This window comes from Sus scrofa, chromosome 14 (genome assembly GCF_054392235.1).
Source record: "Sus scrofa isolate SSC_HxYL_T2T_F1_AM1 chromosome 14, Sscrofa_HxYL_maternal_Yorkshire_Landrace_v2.0, whole genome shotgun sequence".
In the NCBI taxonomy this organism is placed as follows: domain Eukaryota; kingdom Metazoa; phylum Chordata; class Mammalia; order Artiodactyla; family Suidae; genus Sus; species Sus scrofa.
In genome coordinates, this window is record NC_139396.1 from 86,196,747 (window position 1) to 86,215,528 (window position 18,782).

An 18,782-nucleotide genomic window follows, 5' to 3' on the forward strand; every position below is an offset into this window, starting at 1 on the left:
CACATAAGGTCAGAACAGGTTTTGTTGCCAAATAAGTTCAGGTGAGGTCAGGTTTTGCCACCAAAGAAGTTGGGAAAATTTTTTTCAGGTTTTTGTTTTCAGGTTTTAAAATTACAGGGAGGGGACTGTAAATCTGTGGGAATATCAATACCTTATTTTAAAAGCCATGCTCAGAGTCCGTACCCCAAGGTTGTGCTATACATAAAATAAATTTAAACCAAGCTTTCACAAAAAATGTGAAAGTCGCCAGGTAAACCTACCTAACTATATTGGCTTTTTTTAAAGGTGGTATTATATTGAAAGCCTATTATAGTTCATGAAATTCTGAAATTAAGAATAATTCCCCAGATTTTCTTAATCCATTCAATCTCTCCCTACACAAAGACAGTTCCAAGTGGACAGAAAAACTTAGACAAATACAACATAGAAATCTATTAAAATGAGAAAATTCTAATGCAAAGTTCAAGAAAAGACCATCCAAATTAATTACCGGAAGAGTCAAAATTTCTGCTTCATAGACATTTAAACATTTTAAGTGCCTATTAACTATAAAGTTAATAGCATTTGTGATAGAAGGATTAACAATCAGGAGGAAGAATATGAAGAGAATAAAAAACATTTAAAATATTCTGACTCTAAAAGACTGATAGAAAAAACACTTGACACTGATGCAGACAGTGAAATGGGAAAAAACAGAAAAGCCACATGAGAAGGAGGATGTCTTTGGCCCCTCAGAAGTTACAATGCACTGGACACGTGATCATCCTCAGTGAACTGCAACTCAAATAATCCATTCCAATCACCAACAAAAGACTTCGAGAGGTTACTTAATTGTAGAGCAGTTGTGAGCAAACTGAGCAATGTTCAAAATACACAAGTAAAAATTACAGGTCAATACAAATGCTGCATGCACGTGGTAGGACAGTACATCATCACTTTGCAAGAGGGCACCAGGTATTCAAGGACCCTCAACACAGACTCTGGAACCAAAGAAAAACTTAACAATGAACAGCCAGGAGCATTAGAAATAGAGTGTCAACTGCCTGTCCCTCAAAAAATGAGGACACATTTGGATAAGTTAAGCTACATCAGAAGAAACAAGTACAGCTCACACAGAAGGCAGGGACATAGGAGAAAAAGGAGAACATTGTGATATCTACCCTTAGAAGAAACAAACCATAAAAACGAATTTACAGAAAGCATGCTATTTTGGAATCTGTAGATGAAAAAGGCAACTGAAATAAAACGATGAAAATGCCTTTACTGAAGTTTCACAGAAGACAAGCAAACTCATTGCAATGGCCCTTATTACCTAATAGAGTCTAAGTAAGTATTTTTCTTCCATCTGCCACTTAAAAAAAAAAAATCATTGAATGGAACACTCAAAGAACCAATTCCACAGTAATCATTGGCAATGAAACTATATGACATAATGACATATATTCCTACCAGATGGAAAGATGGTGTAAAATACAGAGCTGGCATTCTTACCAAACACTAGGGATGTTTTTCTAAGAAGCAAATTTTACTCTGATAACTCCTCTACTTAAAGCCTTCTGCAGAATAACAGGACACACACAAAAAAAGAGAAATACCTTTAGCTTAAATCCTTGAGATGGTCCTTGTCTTTTTCTCCATTCTCATATTCTGCAGTAACACGTTCCTGTAGTAAGGCTTAGATTCCTCAGCACACCAAGCTACTTCAAATCTTTCTCTCTCTTTCATCCCACACTGTATCTAGAAATGTCTGACCCGAGAGAACACTTGAAAACACATATCCTTTAAACATCAATTCAAGCACGCCTTCCTCTATCCATCCTTTCCCGACATCATCCTCAAATGGATTCACCACTCCCTCCTTTCTGCAGCAGTAGAACCTGAACCCGTCTTTATTTGGTACCCTTCTACTTTCTGCCTGGATGGGTTTACCATAGCTGGTGCTTGCCCAGTAGCGAGTCTCAGGTTCTCCATCACATAGAATGTGACGGATAACTAAACTCATTGAAAGAGCTGCATCAGCATCACATTTTACTAAGCATATTTAAGCTGGGAACCTAGACTTCTTTGGAACCTTTCCTGAATGTGCCTATGGACTGGAACTGGATGCGCGCGCGTGCACACACACACACGTGTGCACATATGCAACCTATCCAATTCACATGGTGAAGCCCTAATCCCCAATGTGACTGTATTTGGAGATAGGGCCTCCTAAAAAGGGGATAATTAGGGTAAAATGAGGCCCTAAGGGTGGGGCCCTAATTTAGCAGGAGTGGTGGCCTTCTAACAAGGAGAGAGAGAGACCTTCATCTGCACAGAGCAAGGAAAGACTACACCAAAACAAGCGAGGCGGCAGCCAATTACAAGCCAGGAAGAGCCCTCACCAGGACCCAACCATGCTGTCAGTGGATCTAGGAGTTCCGCTCTCCAGAACCCATTGGGAGAGGATACATTTCTGAGAGTTCCTGTTGTGGCTCAGCGGGTTAAGGACCCGGCAGTGTCCATGAGGATTCAGGTTCAATCCCTGGCCTCACTCAGGGGGTTAAGGATCCAGCATTGCCACAAGCTGAGGCATAGGTCACAGATGCAGCTCAGATCCAGCATTGCTATGGCTGTAGCGTAGGCTGCAACTCTGATTCAACCGCTAGCCCAGGAACTTTTAATGCCATTAAAAAAAGAGAGAGAGAGAGAATACATTTCTGTTGCTTTAGCTACCCAGTCTATAGCATTTTGTTACGACTGATGCAGAGGTTAAATAAACAAAATCATTAAATGCCACATTTTTACACTTACTGCTTGGTGGCTACATTAAGCACCTCTGGCAGAATACTAGCAGGTGGGGCAATATGTCATTTGTCATTCCTACTATAGAATCAGCCACTCCACAGCAAATCTGAAATTCTATGATGATAGTCACTTTGAGTAAAGATTTTAAAATCTCTTTTATAAATATGACCTTACTATTTTTATTTTATTCTCACAATGTCAGTGACAGCTATGCCAGGTATATGAACCTAATTTTACAGATTAAGAGTTCAGTTGTTTTATCTAAGGCAAGCTATCAAGTTAGAAGTAGGACAAGATTAGAACTTAGCTCTCCTGACTTTCAGTAAATCCTTCTCTTGTAACTAGCATAAGGAGAGAAATTAGCTTGGGATGTGGAAATACACACACAAATAACACAAACATATATCACACAAACATACCCTCTTCACACTCCAGAACAAAGTACAGAAATGATTAGGAAAAAAACATTTCCAGACATCAATTTCAATCCTTCTATTCCTGAACAAAATCAAAATATCCACTATGTGCTAACAAAGGAGTACTATAATGATTCCATCACATTTATCTTGCTGACTCCATTGGTAAATATGTCTCATGAGAGACGTTATACCCAAATGCCCTAAGCACGTGATCTGCTATGAAAACATTCAACATCAACGCATAATTTTTAAGGCCATTTTGAGGTATATTTCTATACAAAAAGGATTCCACACTAAATTTTATATTAAAATAATTCCATAACTAATTAGGAAAAATTTTAAAGACTTGGGGAGCTCGTTGCAATAACACTTGACAGGTCCCATATATTTCTCAACTGAAATGCTTTCATTTGACCACACCCACCAATGCTGCAGTGCAGGTCATGTAGAACACCCAGAGACCTTGTGAAATACTTGGTTTAGAAGGAGATAGAACACACACACACTTACATGTATGTACATATATTTAAAAACTAACAAAAAAATACTGCATCCCCTCTCCATAATATACGAAAAGGCTTACTCACTTAGAAGATATCTCTTATTTGATCAGCATCTGCTCTAACACTGAAAATTATAGGTGAACTCTGGTTAACAAATGGTAGCGATGGTTCAATGTTACGTGTGAACTGCAGACAAGGAGCATGCCGAGTGCCTCCTAAGGCAAATACCAGTAGGTTCAATGGGAGCAAGGGAATAGCAGGTATGTGGCAACTTGACAAGGAAGCAGAATGTGTCAGGTGTCCTTACAGGACCTGGTACCATGTCAATCCAGAAGATGGCCAACTTCTAACTAGCGTGAATCAACAGATTTCAAAAAGGAGGCAAGTCTGGGGTGGGACCTTCAAGGATGGATGGGATTTCACCCAGCCTCCTGGCATAGACATGTTTTCCCTATGGATCAAGGACAAGCATCAGAAGACATGGATTAATTCAGGGAACAGCAGGAACTACAGTTTAGATGGAATCAGATCTGAGTGAGGTCAATGGCGAAAGCAAAAGAAGCTGGGATGTGGGTGCAGGTTGGACTGTGAATGGCCTTCAGCTTTGTGGTCAGGCATTTGGATTTTACCAAGCAGGTGGAGGGGGTTTAGAGGTACTGGGGCAGAGTGTGAGGATGAAGGCTTTCATCAAGAGGACGCTGGCAGCAGCTGGAAGCTCATAGAATTAAAGGGACAAGAACTCAAAGCCATAAACGCTCTGAGTGGGACAGCCTGATAGGTTAAGACATGGAACATGGCTGGAAACATTACGAGGAAAAGAGAAAACAAAAGCCTATGTTAAAGGGTTCCACGTAAAAGCCTGATGATTTACAACTGACCCAGCCATGGTTCACTTTCATCTGGGCTGCACTGTTGAGGCTCATGATGTCTGTCGGGCTCCCTGTGACACTCTGTGTTCAGAATCATGGTGGAGCCCATCAGACACTTACAACCACATCTCATCAACATGAGCAAAGCTGACACCTTTCTCTGAGACCAGCAGCAGTCCGCCAGGCATTAAACACATCATTTGTGCTGTGCAGCTGCGACCTGCTCCCTTGGGAAATCAGGACAGCACCTTTGCAGCAGCATCAAGCTCCGCTAAGACAATGCAATCAGGAGTAGGGCTGACTTCAAGTCAGTCAGTACAGCTTCACCATCTGGAGGATGTTGAACCCTGTCTGGAGGATGCTGATGCCCTGGGATGTTGGCATGTTCCTCTGCGTGCCCTCTGAGTAGTTAGCTGAGAAGAGCTCCTTTAAGAACAGCATATTCAAATGACTCTTTTCATAAATAATAGATGATGAAAAAAATGTTTTAATGCCTGGCAATTCCACCAGTAGTTGTAATCTTTATCTTCTCTACGATAACCAACCATTCTCCATGTAGCCATTGGCTGAGCACACTTTACATGGGATCAAGGAAGCATTTAAAGAGTCACAATTACATTCAACAGTCCTAAGGATTAAACTAAAATCTCTGAAGATTTTGACTACAGATTTTTAAAAGTCATCCACGTTTTCTCTAAATAGCTCTGAGCTAGAATCCCATTTTAAGGATTTGTTTTTTCTTTGTTAACAGATACACAACTGTCTTTTCCATTGGTGGCACGCCCTATGGAAGCTAGTTTATAAACCATGCTGGATCAAAAGCAAATGCCAGACCTAGGGAATTACCCCCCACACCCATTTCAAAATATATTAAAAAGTTGGGAGAACATGTCACGATATGCACAGGCAAGAAAACCAAAATGAATCTACAGGTTTATGAGAATCATCTATTGCTATTTCGAAGATTTGTCCATTTCTGTGGCAAACGACATTAATTTTATAAATTATAATGGGCACATCAGGCACACGGGTGTACAGCTGCAGAGTCGACTGCAAATTCAAAATCTGTCAGCCATAAGCTGATCAATAATTAAAATGGAGTTCACCTCCATGCTGCAATTTTGAAGTATAACTATAGGCTTCCCTAAGTTTGCACAGAATATGTGTTAAAGCTAAACATCTATACTATAATAAATATTCATTAGTAATTGGTACCCTGTTGATTAACAGGCATTCTGGAAAATTTAAAAGGGGGGAAAAAAAACCCACCCACATAATTAGGACATGTGTTTACTTAATAATCCTGAATATCACTATGAAAAACACACCACTTCAGTGAAATCTAAATGACTATATTTAACTGTTTAAATATTTTAGCAATGTCTCTGAGTTGTGATGCTTTCCCCCAACACTGAACACACCCATTAAGAGACCAGAAAAACAAAAAGCATTCTGATTCTAGCAGCTTCTTAAAACCCAAGTCTCTTCAAAATCCAGCCTAAAGAGCACTCCCTCCTCAGGGCCAGAGAACAATACATGTTGCTTATTCATTTCTTACCTTTTTCCCTTTCCTTTTCCTGTGAGCAGGTTTGGCATTTTTCTCCTTCGGTTCTTCACTCATCTTTCCTTTAAATCAGGGGAGTTGATAAGAGACAGAAGATCACCGCCGGTATTCCAACATCCAAAGCCACGACTAAGAGTCACAGCATTGAGCCCCAAGTCCATTTACGGGTGCGCCCCAGGCCAGCAGCCGCTGCCTCAACCCAGCCCCTGCTGCTGTCAGAGAGCCGCGGGCTGCAGTGGCCCTGCTCAGCTTTCCTCGGTCAGACACTGGGGGTTCTCAACATCAAACAGTCAATTCTTCTCACGAAGAAAATCAGTATTTCAGGCTTTCATTTTCAACTAAGCATTACCCTGAGATAAAATCTTGACAAGACTCTATTGCTTGTTCCTCCACAGTGATCTCAGCCTGTAAATGTTAAGAGAGAGATAGACACACACACGCACACACGCACCCTCACACACACAGAAATAAGCTACAGACTGCTGACAAGTCTCCGAAGCCTTCCCAGAGGCTGATTCGCTGCCTCCAGCAGGCTGGGAAGCCGAATGTAAATTGCTCTGGTGCTGCCTGGCCTCCCAGGCGAACACATGTGTTGAATGCATCGGGCAGAGCAGAGGGGGAGGCGGTCCCTGGGAGTGAGAAAACGATCGGGTTACTGGTTCTGAAAAAAAAAAAAAAATGCTCAATGATTCAAACAATACAAGAGACCTACTACTACTAGAAAAACCACAGGTTCCAGTTCCTCCATGATTACTTTTTTTATGGGATAAGCCAAAAGACAGGCAGATGGCCAATCTGCAACTCCAGATTCCTAAATGAAGGGCTAATTACAGAAAGCCCCAGACCCAATTTGCTATCATTCCTACTGCATCATTGGTCTCTTTCCATGATACCAACCAACTAACCCACCAACGAGAAGTCCTCCAGAATATTCAGGAAATGCTAAGAGCAAAGCTGCTGTCTCTATGGCAGAAACATTCTGTTCTTCTTGACTGGGGTTAGGGCAGGGCCCCTCTCAGATCACACTCCACACTCCACAGCATGCCACCCTGAGCCCCAGGCTTTGGGATGTTTTCTGAGGATCTGAGGGGGCTTCATACCTGGGTGCAAACTCCCTGACCAGACCTCCGCTCTATTTGAACATTGCTGGCTTCTTATCAGAAGCTGTCAATTAAGCATCTCTTGAAGAGTACCAGCAACACTCTGGTTCATGAAGGAACGAGTTCTCCAAGCTACCATGGGCATGTTCTAAGATGGAAATGGACCTTGTTGAGCAGAGATTAGACATGGATGCAGGGTAGGAAGAGAGGAATGAGCAGAGAGGAGAGAAGAAAATGGAAAGCAGGGCCAGATCCATCCTTGAGGGCCCAAAAGCAGGGACTAATAATCATATTACTTCCTTCCTCCAGTGATTTTATTCAGGAGAAACTGGATTAAAATTCATACTAACATTTTGAATAGGGACCAAGTAGATTAAAATTAATATAAAGCACAGCCTGACAGGGGAAAAAACACAAGGGCTAATTTTTAGTGGTGTGTGGGGAAGGCTTTAGCATTGGTCTGAGGACATGATGCTAAAATCTTGAACCAAAAAGACAGATGTGAATGCTAAAAAAATTCAACAGTCTTTACCTAACATACAAAAGGGGTTTGTGCCTATATGCAGTTGACACTCCTTCCCCTAAACTTCCAACCGCCAGTATACCAGTTCCCCTGAAAGACCTGAGGGTGAGGGAATGCTTTGAGAAGGCCTCTTCAGTCCCGGAGGCTGGGAACAGGGATGTGAATGACCTAGCAAAGAGCCACGTGGATTTGACCAATCGTGGGTCCTTGCTATTTAGTCACAATAATGTACATCTCAGTAAGTCGGGTGTGGTCAGGATTCTGAAGGGCGTCAGACATCTGTCCTAGTTCTGCTCAGACTCTTAACTGCTACCGACTCAGTTCTCCCTTTCTGCTGCTGTTTCTCGACAGTCCTCCTGTCATGTGGAAAAGTAGAAAATCACAATGTGACAGAATAAACCTTTCAACCTCTTCCATGAGGCAACCTTTGTTGATGTTCAAAACACAGGGAAATCGGGAGACTGTCAGTACTTTTACTGTCTGGAACCTTCCTTTAGTTCTATTGGATGAGACTGCATTTGTTAGCTGTGGGCTGTTTGAGGGACAAGGGTGAGGTAGGTGCTTTATACAAATTCTGTATAAGCTACAGGATGTAAGGCAGACGTTGGAGGAGGCTATCTAAAGCTTTGTCTTCCTCACTAGCCAAGCAACAAGGACAGTGTATCCACTTATAGTAGAATTCTGACATTTTGATTCCTAGTGTGGAAACAATTACTGAGTTGAATCATCTCCCCAGAAAAGTCTCTGTCAACAACTATTTACCGAGTATCCGCACTAGGAGCCTCTTATTTATTTATTCATTTTTTCTTTTTAGGGCCTCACCTGCCACATATGGAGGTTCCCAGGCTAGAGGTCAAATCAGAGCTGTAGCTGCTGACCTACACCACAGCCACAGCCATGCCAGATTCAAGCCACACCTGCAACCTATGCCACAGCTTGCAGCAATGCCAGATCCTTAACACACTGAGCGAGGCCAGGGATCAAATGTGCATCCTCAGGGATACTAGTCAGGTTCTTAACCAACTGGGGCACATGGGAACTCCCAGAGAAGCCTCCTCTTAAAAAAAAAAAAAAAAGTGTTACAGATATTGAGACAAAATTTAGTCCGTTTATGGAAATGTTGACAAATTAGGATTGTAAAATGTAAAAATTATACGTAACATGAAATTTTCTGGCCAAGTAAATAAGAAGGTTGTGTTTGGGGAAAATGTCATTATAATAACCATGAAAACACATTTAAATTAATGAAAAACTTAGGAAACTGATGAAACAAACTGGAATTGACAGGAAAGAATGAGGTGGTGTCTGAAGCTAACTGCCCATTTCTTTGATAAAGCATCATCTTGACTGTCCTCACTTATCTATACAGTGCTCATATTACAAGCTAAAGTGCTCTCTGCTGGTTGGATGAAAAAAAGACAGGACTTTTAAAGAGAATCATATGGCAAAAATCCTACAAAAGATTCTTTGAGGAAGGAATTATCCTTATTGATCATGAACTCATACATCTGATTGAACAATGCTTCAAGACGTCCTACTGTATAACCAGGTCTGTTAGAGAGCCCGGTTCTGAAAATTAATTTGACAAAAATATGTCAAATTGTATATATATATATATATACCTCAATAACAAAATGTATTAAATGTATTTAATAATAAAAGTATGTGCTGTATATAACACGTTTTTTGTTCATTTTAACTTGATTAAGTTCCAGACTTCTTAGAAGGAACAAACTCTAAAATTGTAAGGCAAAAAGGTTTTCTTTTCAGAATTAAGGCCTTAAAAATCCCAAAACCAATGGTACTTTAATTACCAACAATATTAAACTTTTTTTGCAAAAGCTAACAAAGTTCGTTTAAAGGCTGAAAGAGTAAAACAAACTTAATAAATAAAAAAATTAATCTTTATTTCTCTTTAATGATGTTTCAGACACCTTATACTCCAGAAGCATGCATTCACAGAAATACTGTTTTTAATACGCCCACAATGTACAAATGCATTTTAACTAAAATTGCTCTGGGATAAAGAGTAAGTTGACTGATCTAAAAAAAACAGTCTAGTGGTGATTATGTGTTAGAAAAATGTTAAATGTTAACAACTTTCCAATGGTAATCTCTTTTACATCCAAATTATAAAATTCCCTCAGCCCTTGAGGAATTTACATTTAGCCTAAGAAAAAAAAACTTATAAGCTAAATACACTGAAATCATCAACCTGAACACAAAAGCCTTCTGTCAGGTCACCAAGGAGGAAAACATAACTGGACTATAATGCTCCCAAACATGACTCCACAGAACTGCCTGCCTAATTAGAGTTTACTCCACTAGAAACGATCATAAACTAGTTGATACAGATCTACTGAGACAGTTCTATTTTTAAATTAAATAACTCGCATAAGAGGACAACAACGAGAGCCAAGTGAAGTCTCGTAGAACACATCTATTTTTAAAGCGAAAGAGGCTTACCACAGAAGAAAGAACAGGGATGGGGTTATTCAGAAGCAATAGTTTTTAAACTACGCCCTGCAAAAAATTCACTTGAAAATACCCTGAATATAATTTCTTGGCTACAGTTAAAGTAGATCAAATTAAAAGTAAAAAAACAAAAAACAAAAAACTTGCCATTTCAGTTCAGCGGAAATACCTATATGAATAGACTAATTTTATTTTTAAGATTGGACGTCATAGACTTACTGTAAGTTACACTGCTGGTTGGCAAGCTGGAGTTACTAAATCTTACTAACAGCCTTGCCACACGACCGCTCATTGGTTCTCAATGTTGAAAATTCTTGTCATGATAAAGACAAAACTACAGGCCAAGAGGCTATTTTCTTGAAGTCCTGCAATCTTTATTGCTGAGAGAAACATTGAAATGTGGTTTCCTATTCACCGGCCTGTGGCCCTGACAGCTCTCCTCTGAGATCACCTGACCACCAGTTAATAGCAGACCTGGAACCAGAGCACTCCTACTGTCTCCTTCTCTGAAGGGCTTTCTTTTCACTACACAAGTATTTCCCAGAGAAGGTAAAATGAACCCACAGTGAGGTCTGAGATAATTCTCAGTGGTAAGCAACTTGTCTTCAATAGTTATACATGTACTTTAAATTAAAAAAAATAATAACCAGGGCCCCCTGGGTGTATCTCATGGTACCCTCACTGTGGGGTTCTGGTATTTACCTTGCCCTATTTTGTGTGAATGCTGGGCCATCCCTAGTGAGGATTTTTAAATATGGAAAGTATTAGAGCATAACTGTATGTATCAAAGCCATTATGTTTTATAGGACGTCTCTTTTTAAGTTGTGTCATTTTATTTTCTATATAATATGGGTTTTACTTTTTCCTTTTTTGGCCACTCTGCAGTATATGGAATTCCCGGGCCAGGTACCTGATCCAAGCCATAGTCGAGACCTATGCCACAGGGGTGGCAACCCCAGATCCTTAACCCACTGTGCTAGGCTCGAAGTTGAACCTATGATCCTATGCTGCAGAGATGCCACCAATTCCACTGCACCACAGTGGGAACTCCTGTTTTATATAACATCTTTTTTTTCCCCACTTTTAGGGTTGTACCCATGGCATATGGAAGTTCCTGGGCTAGGGGTTCAATTGGACCTGCAGCTGCAGGCCTATGCCACAGCCAGGGCAATACCAGATCCAAGCCACATCTGCCACCTATGCTGAGCGAGGCCAGGGATTGAACCTACATCCTCATGGATACTAATCAGTTCTTAACCCGCTGAGCCACAACAGGAACTACTTATACAATGTCTTGATAGCTCTAACGTGAGTGAAAACATCTGAACAAACACATTTTGGGTATTCAAGCTTCCAGTCTTGAGTCTTCATACTGAACAATATGCATGGTGACATGTGTACATCTTCTTAGAGCAAGTGAAAATTCAGATAGGTGTGGGCATGAAAAGAAGCAGAATGAGATTATGAATTGAGTCTCAATTTTCAGTCCATTTTCCAATACTCATGTGATTTTGGCCATAGTCAATGGCCATCTCAATACTTTTTTTGGGTCCACCCACAGCACACGGATGTTCCCCAGCCAGGGGTCAAACCCACACCACAGCAGTGACCTGAGCTATCGCCGCAATAACTCAGAATCGTTAACCCACTGAGCCACAAGAGAACTCCTACTCAATACTTTTAAAAAATAATTTCTTTAAACCTAGCTTTGCTCTAAGCCACATTGTCTGGGAAATTATAGCCTTGACATGGCAGTTCCAATTTTGACAATGCAGCGGAATGCTTCTGGCAGATCCAGAGCAGGATTTTCCTGTTCTGTTCCGGGTGTTCCTTCTTTCCTGATTATTCAGCCATGTGCCCATTAAATATCTAATGATATAATCAAAGTGGATTAGTAAAACAGAGACAGAATGTTCAAAGAGTGAGAGACTGTAAATGGGTGGTTTGCTTATTTATTTTCTTTTCTGAACCTTTGCATTTTCAGCCGTATGATTTTCTGAGCAGGGTAATTTTCTCTCACTAGGCTAACAATTCTCTTTTGAGGTCCCAAGATATTCAGATGCCAGATTATTACATCCTTTTGTGAGGTGACAGACGGATGAGTCATTCCTTTGATCTTGCCTAAATCCATGTGTTTTACTTAATAACAATAGAGACGCTAAATGATTTTAAAAGAACCATGGTGACAGATTCTAAAGACATTCCCTTGCTTTGGAAAAGATAATCTCCAGCAGCGTTAATATTAAAATGATTAAGAACTATCATGCATATGTTTGGGTCCACACCCAAATGCATGGGGTCAGTGGTTGTGCTGGGCTTTCTTTTATTGCTGTAGAAAAGCCATGCAGAAGAGGGCCAGAAACAGCTCTACTGGCATCCTTTCTCATCAAATGTCCTCCCAAAATAGCAGCGTCTCAGCTCTCCACATCCCAACCAGCATAGTAATATGGAGACCCTTATTTTTTTAACTACAAAAGGAATTTTAAAAAAATCAGATTTCAAAACACTTTTCCTGAAGCCAGCTCTCATAGTATCCTAAAATTTTATACTAATATTAATGGCATCTTGACTCAAACTATCATAATTTAGTGACAAGTATGTCTGGATACCTCTTATATGTTATTTAGTTCTGCTTAATCATTGCTGCCACAATTGTCTGAAATCATTTGTTCATGGAACAGAAGGAATGGGCTTGAGAGATTTTTCTAGCAACAAAATAAAAAATAAAAAAATAAAGGAGAAACTACAATGAAAGAGGAGTTAGTGATCATGTGGAGAGTGTGTAGAATGAAGGTCATAACAGCTTCCTAAAGAGACTCCTGCCTTACCTGGACCCCCACACCTGTGAAACCATCATGTGTCCTCATTTAGCCCCATGGTCAAAGATGATGCTGGATTTAAGCCAGACCCAGGCTCTAGCCAACAATGGTTGCATCATGTCATAATTAATCTTCATATTAGTAAGAATTATAAAGTTAAGGTAATATCTTTAATTTTAAAGTAAGTTTTTTATCAGTTGCCAAACAGTACTCTGGATCGCTCATGGTCCTTGACCCATATTCCTCCAAGCAAATAAATGAGAACACAAATTCCTCTTAAAGCAAGGGATTCCAGGGCAATGTCAATCCTTTCACAATCATCCTCGAATTATTTTCCACAGTGATGCTTCTGACATCAAAATGTGCCTCTGATTAAAAAGGGTTGATCCATTTAAGACATAGGTAAGATTTTTACTCAAAAAGCCACATCAGGATAAGCAAGTCAAGATGCCATTCCCCTAGATTTTATCATTTGTTACCAATCTAAATGTTCCTCAACAATGTATAAAGATGTGTGTTTACTGATAGCTTCACCAAACGCAGGTGAGTGTCAATCTTTTGTAATATTTGTCAGATTGACAAGAGAAAAACAGTATTATGCTGGGTTTTCCTTTGTATTTCTCTGATGGATGGAAAAAGTGAATCTTTTCACATTTACTAATCATTTTTATTTCTTATTTTGTGGATTTTATTTTTGCAATAGTACTCAAGTTTATCCAGCTAACTGGTGGAGATGGATTTATTTCTAAGCCTAAAAAAAAATCAGAGGACTGGAAAACACACAGCCTTTTTGCTAAATCAAAATGAAAAACTAATAAGTGATTAGGGGATCTGAACTGATATCTAAATCAGTGTCTAAAAAGTCCTATTCAGGAGTTCCCATGGTGGCACAGCAGAAAAGAATTCGACTAGGAACCATGAGGTTGTGGGTTCGATCCCTGGCCTTGCTCAGTGGGTTAAGGATCTGGTGTTGCCGTGAGCTGTGGTGTAGGTCACAGACAAGGCTCGGATCCTGAGTTGCTGTGGCTGCGGTACAGGCCAGCAGCTATAGCTCTGATTGGACCCCTAGCCTGGGAACCCCATATGCTGCAGGTGTGGCCCTAAAAAGCAAAACAATTAATTAAAAAAAAAAAAAAAGTCCTATTCAGATGACAGCCAGCATACACATGCCACTTTCTGGCATGAAATCTTCAGAGAACTCAAACCCAGCACTGCAATAATAAACACGTCCAAATTCTGCTTCTATAAAAGAGTTCTTAAAAGAACAAGAATGTCTCCACCAAAATGAAGGTTAGCTTGACCCAATTAATCTTTATGGTAGGATTCTGTATGAGACTTTATTTACTCCCTAGGATGATTCACTCTAACAGCCTACCACATTATAAAGAAAGTGCTCCAATTAACCTCTGTATACATATTTTCCTACTCAACTCTTGTAACATCGTCTATTAAAAAACAAAGTCCACAAAAGCAAATTCAACTCATATACTGATTTTGACTTAAAAATCAAAGATATGCTCATTCAGAAATGGAAAGTGTCCCCAAATAAGCAGACAAAAGACCTCTACAGGGAGTCTGGCCTATTCCACCTGACCCTTTTTTTCAGGTTTGAAGGGCAAAAAAAATTCCTAAAAATATTGACTCCCAGCCTATCTTCTCCATCCATGTGGGAGAAGACAGAGTATTCAAGAGGGCTACATCTATGTCCATGCAAGCTTTTTTCACCTTCCAAAATGTTATGCAAATAGTATGGTCCAGCACCATATGCTGAAATTTAATAAATTACGTCATAAGCTTCTGCTGCAACACTTGTATCATATCATGTGTATATATTAAGTGCCAGCCTAAGGCCTAGTCCAGAACAGGTGCTTCATAAATACCACCTGAATTGCTGAATGACAGAATTATGGATCCTGTGACATGCTAGGCATTGTCCTGCACTGAAAGTGTTATGCTATCTAAAATTTGATAAGGTTTGGGAGAGGGCATTGACACAGACACCTCAGCAGGCCACTTCCCACACAGCATCAAAATATATCATTATTTTTTATGTCCCCAAACCATCCCTTTCTTAACCTTGGCCCATCTCACCCCAAGTATGACCCCTCTCCACCACCCTTCACTGGAAGCTCGGAGGTGGCGGAGAGGGGAAGGTTGGGGAGCCACGGCTGGGGACATGTACATCGGGTCAATTATTTGCTAATTTTTCAAGCTACCTATTAAATGGTTCCTTATTAAGACTATATCAAAACAGCCATCTAAAAATGATGTCATCACAAGTTCCCACAGTGGCTCAGTGGAAACGAATCTGACTAGTATCCATGAGGACATGGGCTCGATCCCTGGCCTTGCTCAGTGGGTTAAGGATCTGGCATTGCTGTGACAGTGGTGTAGGCCAGAGGCTACAGCTCCAATTCCACCCCTAACTCGGGAACCTTCATATGCTGTGGGTACGATCCTAAAAAGACAAAAAAAAAAAAAAGATGTCATCAATATGTCCTTACCTTTGTGATTAAGATTAAAAGCATGAATATGTAAAAAAGATACACAGCAAAGTCACACAGTTTTTCTAATCCATATCTTTCGTTTTGTTTTTTTTCGGGGGGGTTTACTGGTTCTTCCTTCCTTCCTTCCTTCCTTTCTTTCTTTCTTTCTTTCTACAGCCACACCTGCAGCATATGGAAGTTCCTACACCAGGGGTTCAAATCGGAGCTGCAGCGAGGGCCTACACCACAACCACGGCAACACCAGATCTGAGGCACATCTGTGACCTACACCGGATCCTTAACCCACTGAGTGAGGCCAGGGATCAAACTTGCATCCTCACAGAGATGACATCAGGTCCTTAACCTACTGAGACACAACGGGAACTCCTTTTTTTTTTCTTTTGTTTGGTTTGTAAATTTTATTAGAGTATAGGTGACTTACAATGTTGCATTAGATTCAGGCTTACAGCAAAGTGAATCAGCCATACATATACATATATATCCATTATTTTTCAGATTCTTTCCCCATTTAGGCTTTCACAGAGCCTTGAATAGATTTCCCCCAGTCTACAGTAGGTCCTTGTGAATAGTAATATGTATACCTTTCTTGAAGCATTTTTATTGATGTTCTAATTGCTTCCTGAACTTTCCTTCCTTCCCCTCTTTTTGTCTGAACTTCAGTGATGTCGTCATAGAGTCAGACTACACATTCCCAGTACAGGGAGTTCCTGTCGAGGGTCAATGGTTAACAAACCTGACTAGGAACCATGAGAATGCCAGTTCGATCCCTGGCCTCGCTCAGTGGGTTAAGGATCCAGCATTGCCGTGAGCTGTGGTGTAGGCATCCATGAAGATGCCACTTGGATCCCACATTGCTGTGGCTGTGGCTGTGGCTATGGCCAGGAGCTGTAGCTCTGATTCGACCCCTAGCCTGGGAACTTCCACATGCTGCAGGTGCGGCCCTAAAAATAATAATTCCCAGTACAATGGGCAATTACATCCACTAAGCCTGTAGTATGTGCTAGGCTGAGCTAAGGGCTGAAGGGGCCAAGATGGTTCGCCAAGGCCCAAACAGGCTGGCAATTGTATGGCTCCAGGTTACCATGTGGCTCTGGGCAAGACTCCATCTTGGTTCCTGATTCCTAAAATGGGGAGCTGGATGTACTGCAAGATCTCTAAAGTCCTTTTTTTAGTTCCAAAATCCTCTAATTCTGGGACCATCTCTATTAAGGCAGCTAGCATTACCCGAACAAATACAAAAATTAGTACCTTCAAGTGAGGTGCTGCCGTAACAAAAATCTAAAATTGGCCTCACTGTCAGGCAGCAGGCAGCAGGGAAACTGATGCTAGAAGCTGGAGGTCTGGTGATCCTCTGTGTACACAGCAGCAAAACGCCTGGTAAATCCCACCTGTGCTTGAAAGGCACATGGTACCCTTGACACACTTATCTGTTTTACATATGATGGTTATTATTGGCAGCATTAAGTAAGATTTAGGAAGACAGAGATGAGCTTCGGTGAAAATAATGCGAAAAAAAAAAATGGGATAAAGAAATTCCAGATGTCTGAGGACTTGAAAGGATGGAAAAGCCGAGTGTCTCAGGACCTTAAAGAGCAGGACAGAAAAGGCTTTAAGGACAAGGTGCTGTAACTGAGCAGGACCCTGTGAGATCTTCCCAGTGTGGACCCCCACTCATATCTTCCACGTGGCTTTTTTATCTATAGAAAAACTTTGGTCAAAGAATCAATTTAATCAGAGAAGGGAGAAAATACAGAGAAAGGAGTTCCCATTGTGGCTCAGCGGAAACAAACCCGACTATTACCCATGAGGATGCAGGTTTGGTCCCTGGCGCATCTCAGTGGGTTAAGGATCTGGTGTTTGCAGTGGCTGTGGTATAGGTCAGTGGCTGCAGCTCCAATTCAACCCCTAGCCTGGGAATTTCCACATGCCTCAGGTGCAGCCTTAAAAAAGCAAAAAAGCCAAAAAAGCCAAAAAAAAAAAAAAAAAAAGGAAGGAAGGAATGGAGGGAGGAAGAAAGGAAATACAGAGAAAAAGGAAAACATTCAAGCAAGTCAGCCATTCAACAAAGTCAAGGATATTTAGTTCTTCCTCAAGGACTATAGATAATAATATTCTGACCCATGTCTTTGGAACTGCTTTGCAGGTGCTGTAGCCCCCACCAAGTGGAAGAAGTCAACTGTATGATGCCCACCAGCACATAGACCCTGGACCAGCTGGAATCAGAAGGTTGATGATGCTGATTCCGTATTACCTCACCACCCACCAATCAGGAAAGTGTCCATAAGCTGATCAAACCCTGCTCTTTGAACACTACCTACCTCCTTAACCCCTCACTACCCCCTTCAAGGGGAGCACAGTCCTTTAGGCACTCGCCTACTGTGTTCCTTCTTTGCCTGGCAATTAAAGCTACTTTTTCTGTTTCCTCCAACTCTGTCTCCATGTTTCTATTTGGCATCAGTGTACAGAGGCAGCTGAGATTGCAGCAATAGGGCCACTGAGATTCAGGCTGGGGGCAAAGATCAGATGAAGAAGGTGGTCTCCTGACTATTTCAGGTGTCCTCTCAACAGTCACTTTCAAATGAGAGATAGAACCAAAGAATCAAGGAAGCAAAGAAAAGAATTGGACAGTTATACCCTGACAGACCTTTGGGTGAGGTTACTGTCACATGGAACTAACTAGAGATCATGACCCTATTAAGGTTTTAGAAGAACTATATGGGAGTTCCCATTGTGGCTTAGCAGAAACGAATCTGACTAGTATCCATGAGGATGCAGGTTCGATCCCTGGCCTCGTTCACTGGGCTAAGGATCCGAGTGGCCATGACCTGTGGTGTAGGTTGCAGATGCAGCTTGGATCCTAGCATTGCTGTGGCTGTGGTGTAGGCCGGCGGCTACAGCTCTGATTAGACCCCTGGCCTAAAAAGACAAAAAAAAAAAAAAAAATTATATGGCTAAAGAAATCTGAGCCTCTAAAAAAAAAAAAAAAAGAAAAAAAGAAAAAGCTTTGAATTTCCAAACTTACCTTCCAATTTGCAGTAGGAAGTAGACTGCAAAAAATGGAGCACACCCAAGGTTGGCACAGGCTTCAGTAACCTTCCAACGTGGACAGGTATGAAAATGGGTAAGGGATAAGGTACAACCTTCCCAAGTGGAAGCAAGAGCTGCAGAGAGCAGCAGACAGGGATTCAATTCTAACCAAGGAATTTCATCAGTGCATTA

General features: G+C 41.0%; 1 protein-coding gene across 18 annotated transcripts in view; it reads right to left on the minus strand.

Moving 5' to 3' along the window:
- Nucleotides 1–18,782, minus strand: part of ANK3 (ankyrin 3) — a 777,589-nt gene that overhangs the window by 600,364 nt on the left and 158,443 nt on the right. For 16 of the 18 annotated variants that reach the window (XM_084992838.1, XM_084992823.1, XM_084992818.1 and 13 more), the window contains exon 1: nucleotides 6,134–6,739. In XM_084992838.1, the coding sequence (XP_084848964.1) occupies nucleotides 6,134–6,196 (63 nt within the window). In that variant the 5' untranslated portion in view covers nucleotides 6,197–6,739. 18 annotated transcript variants of the gene reach the window in all.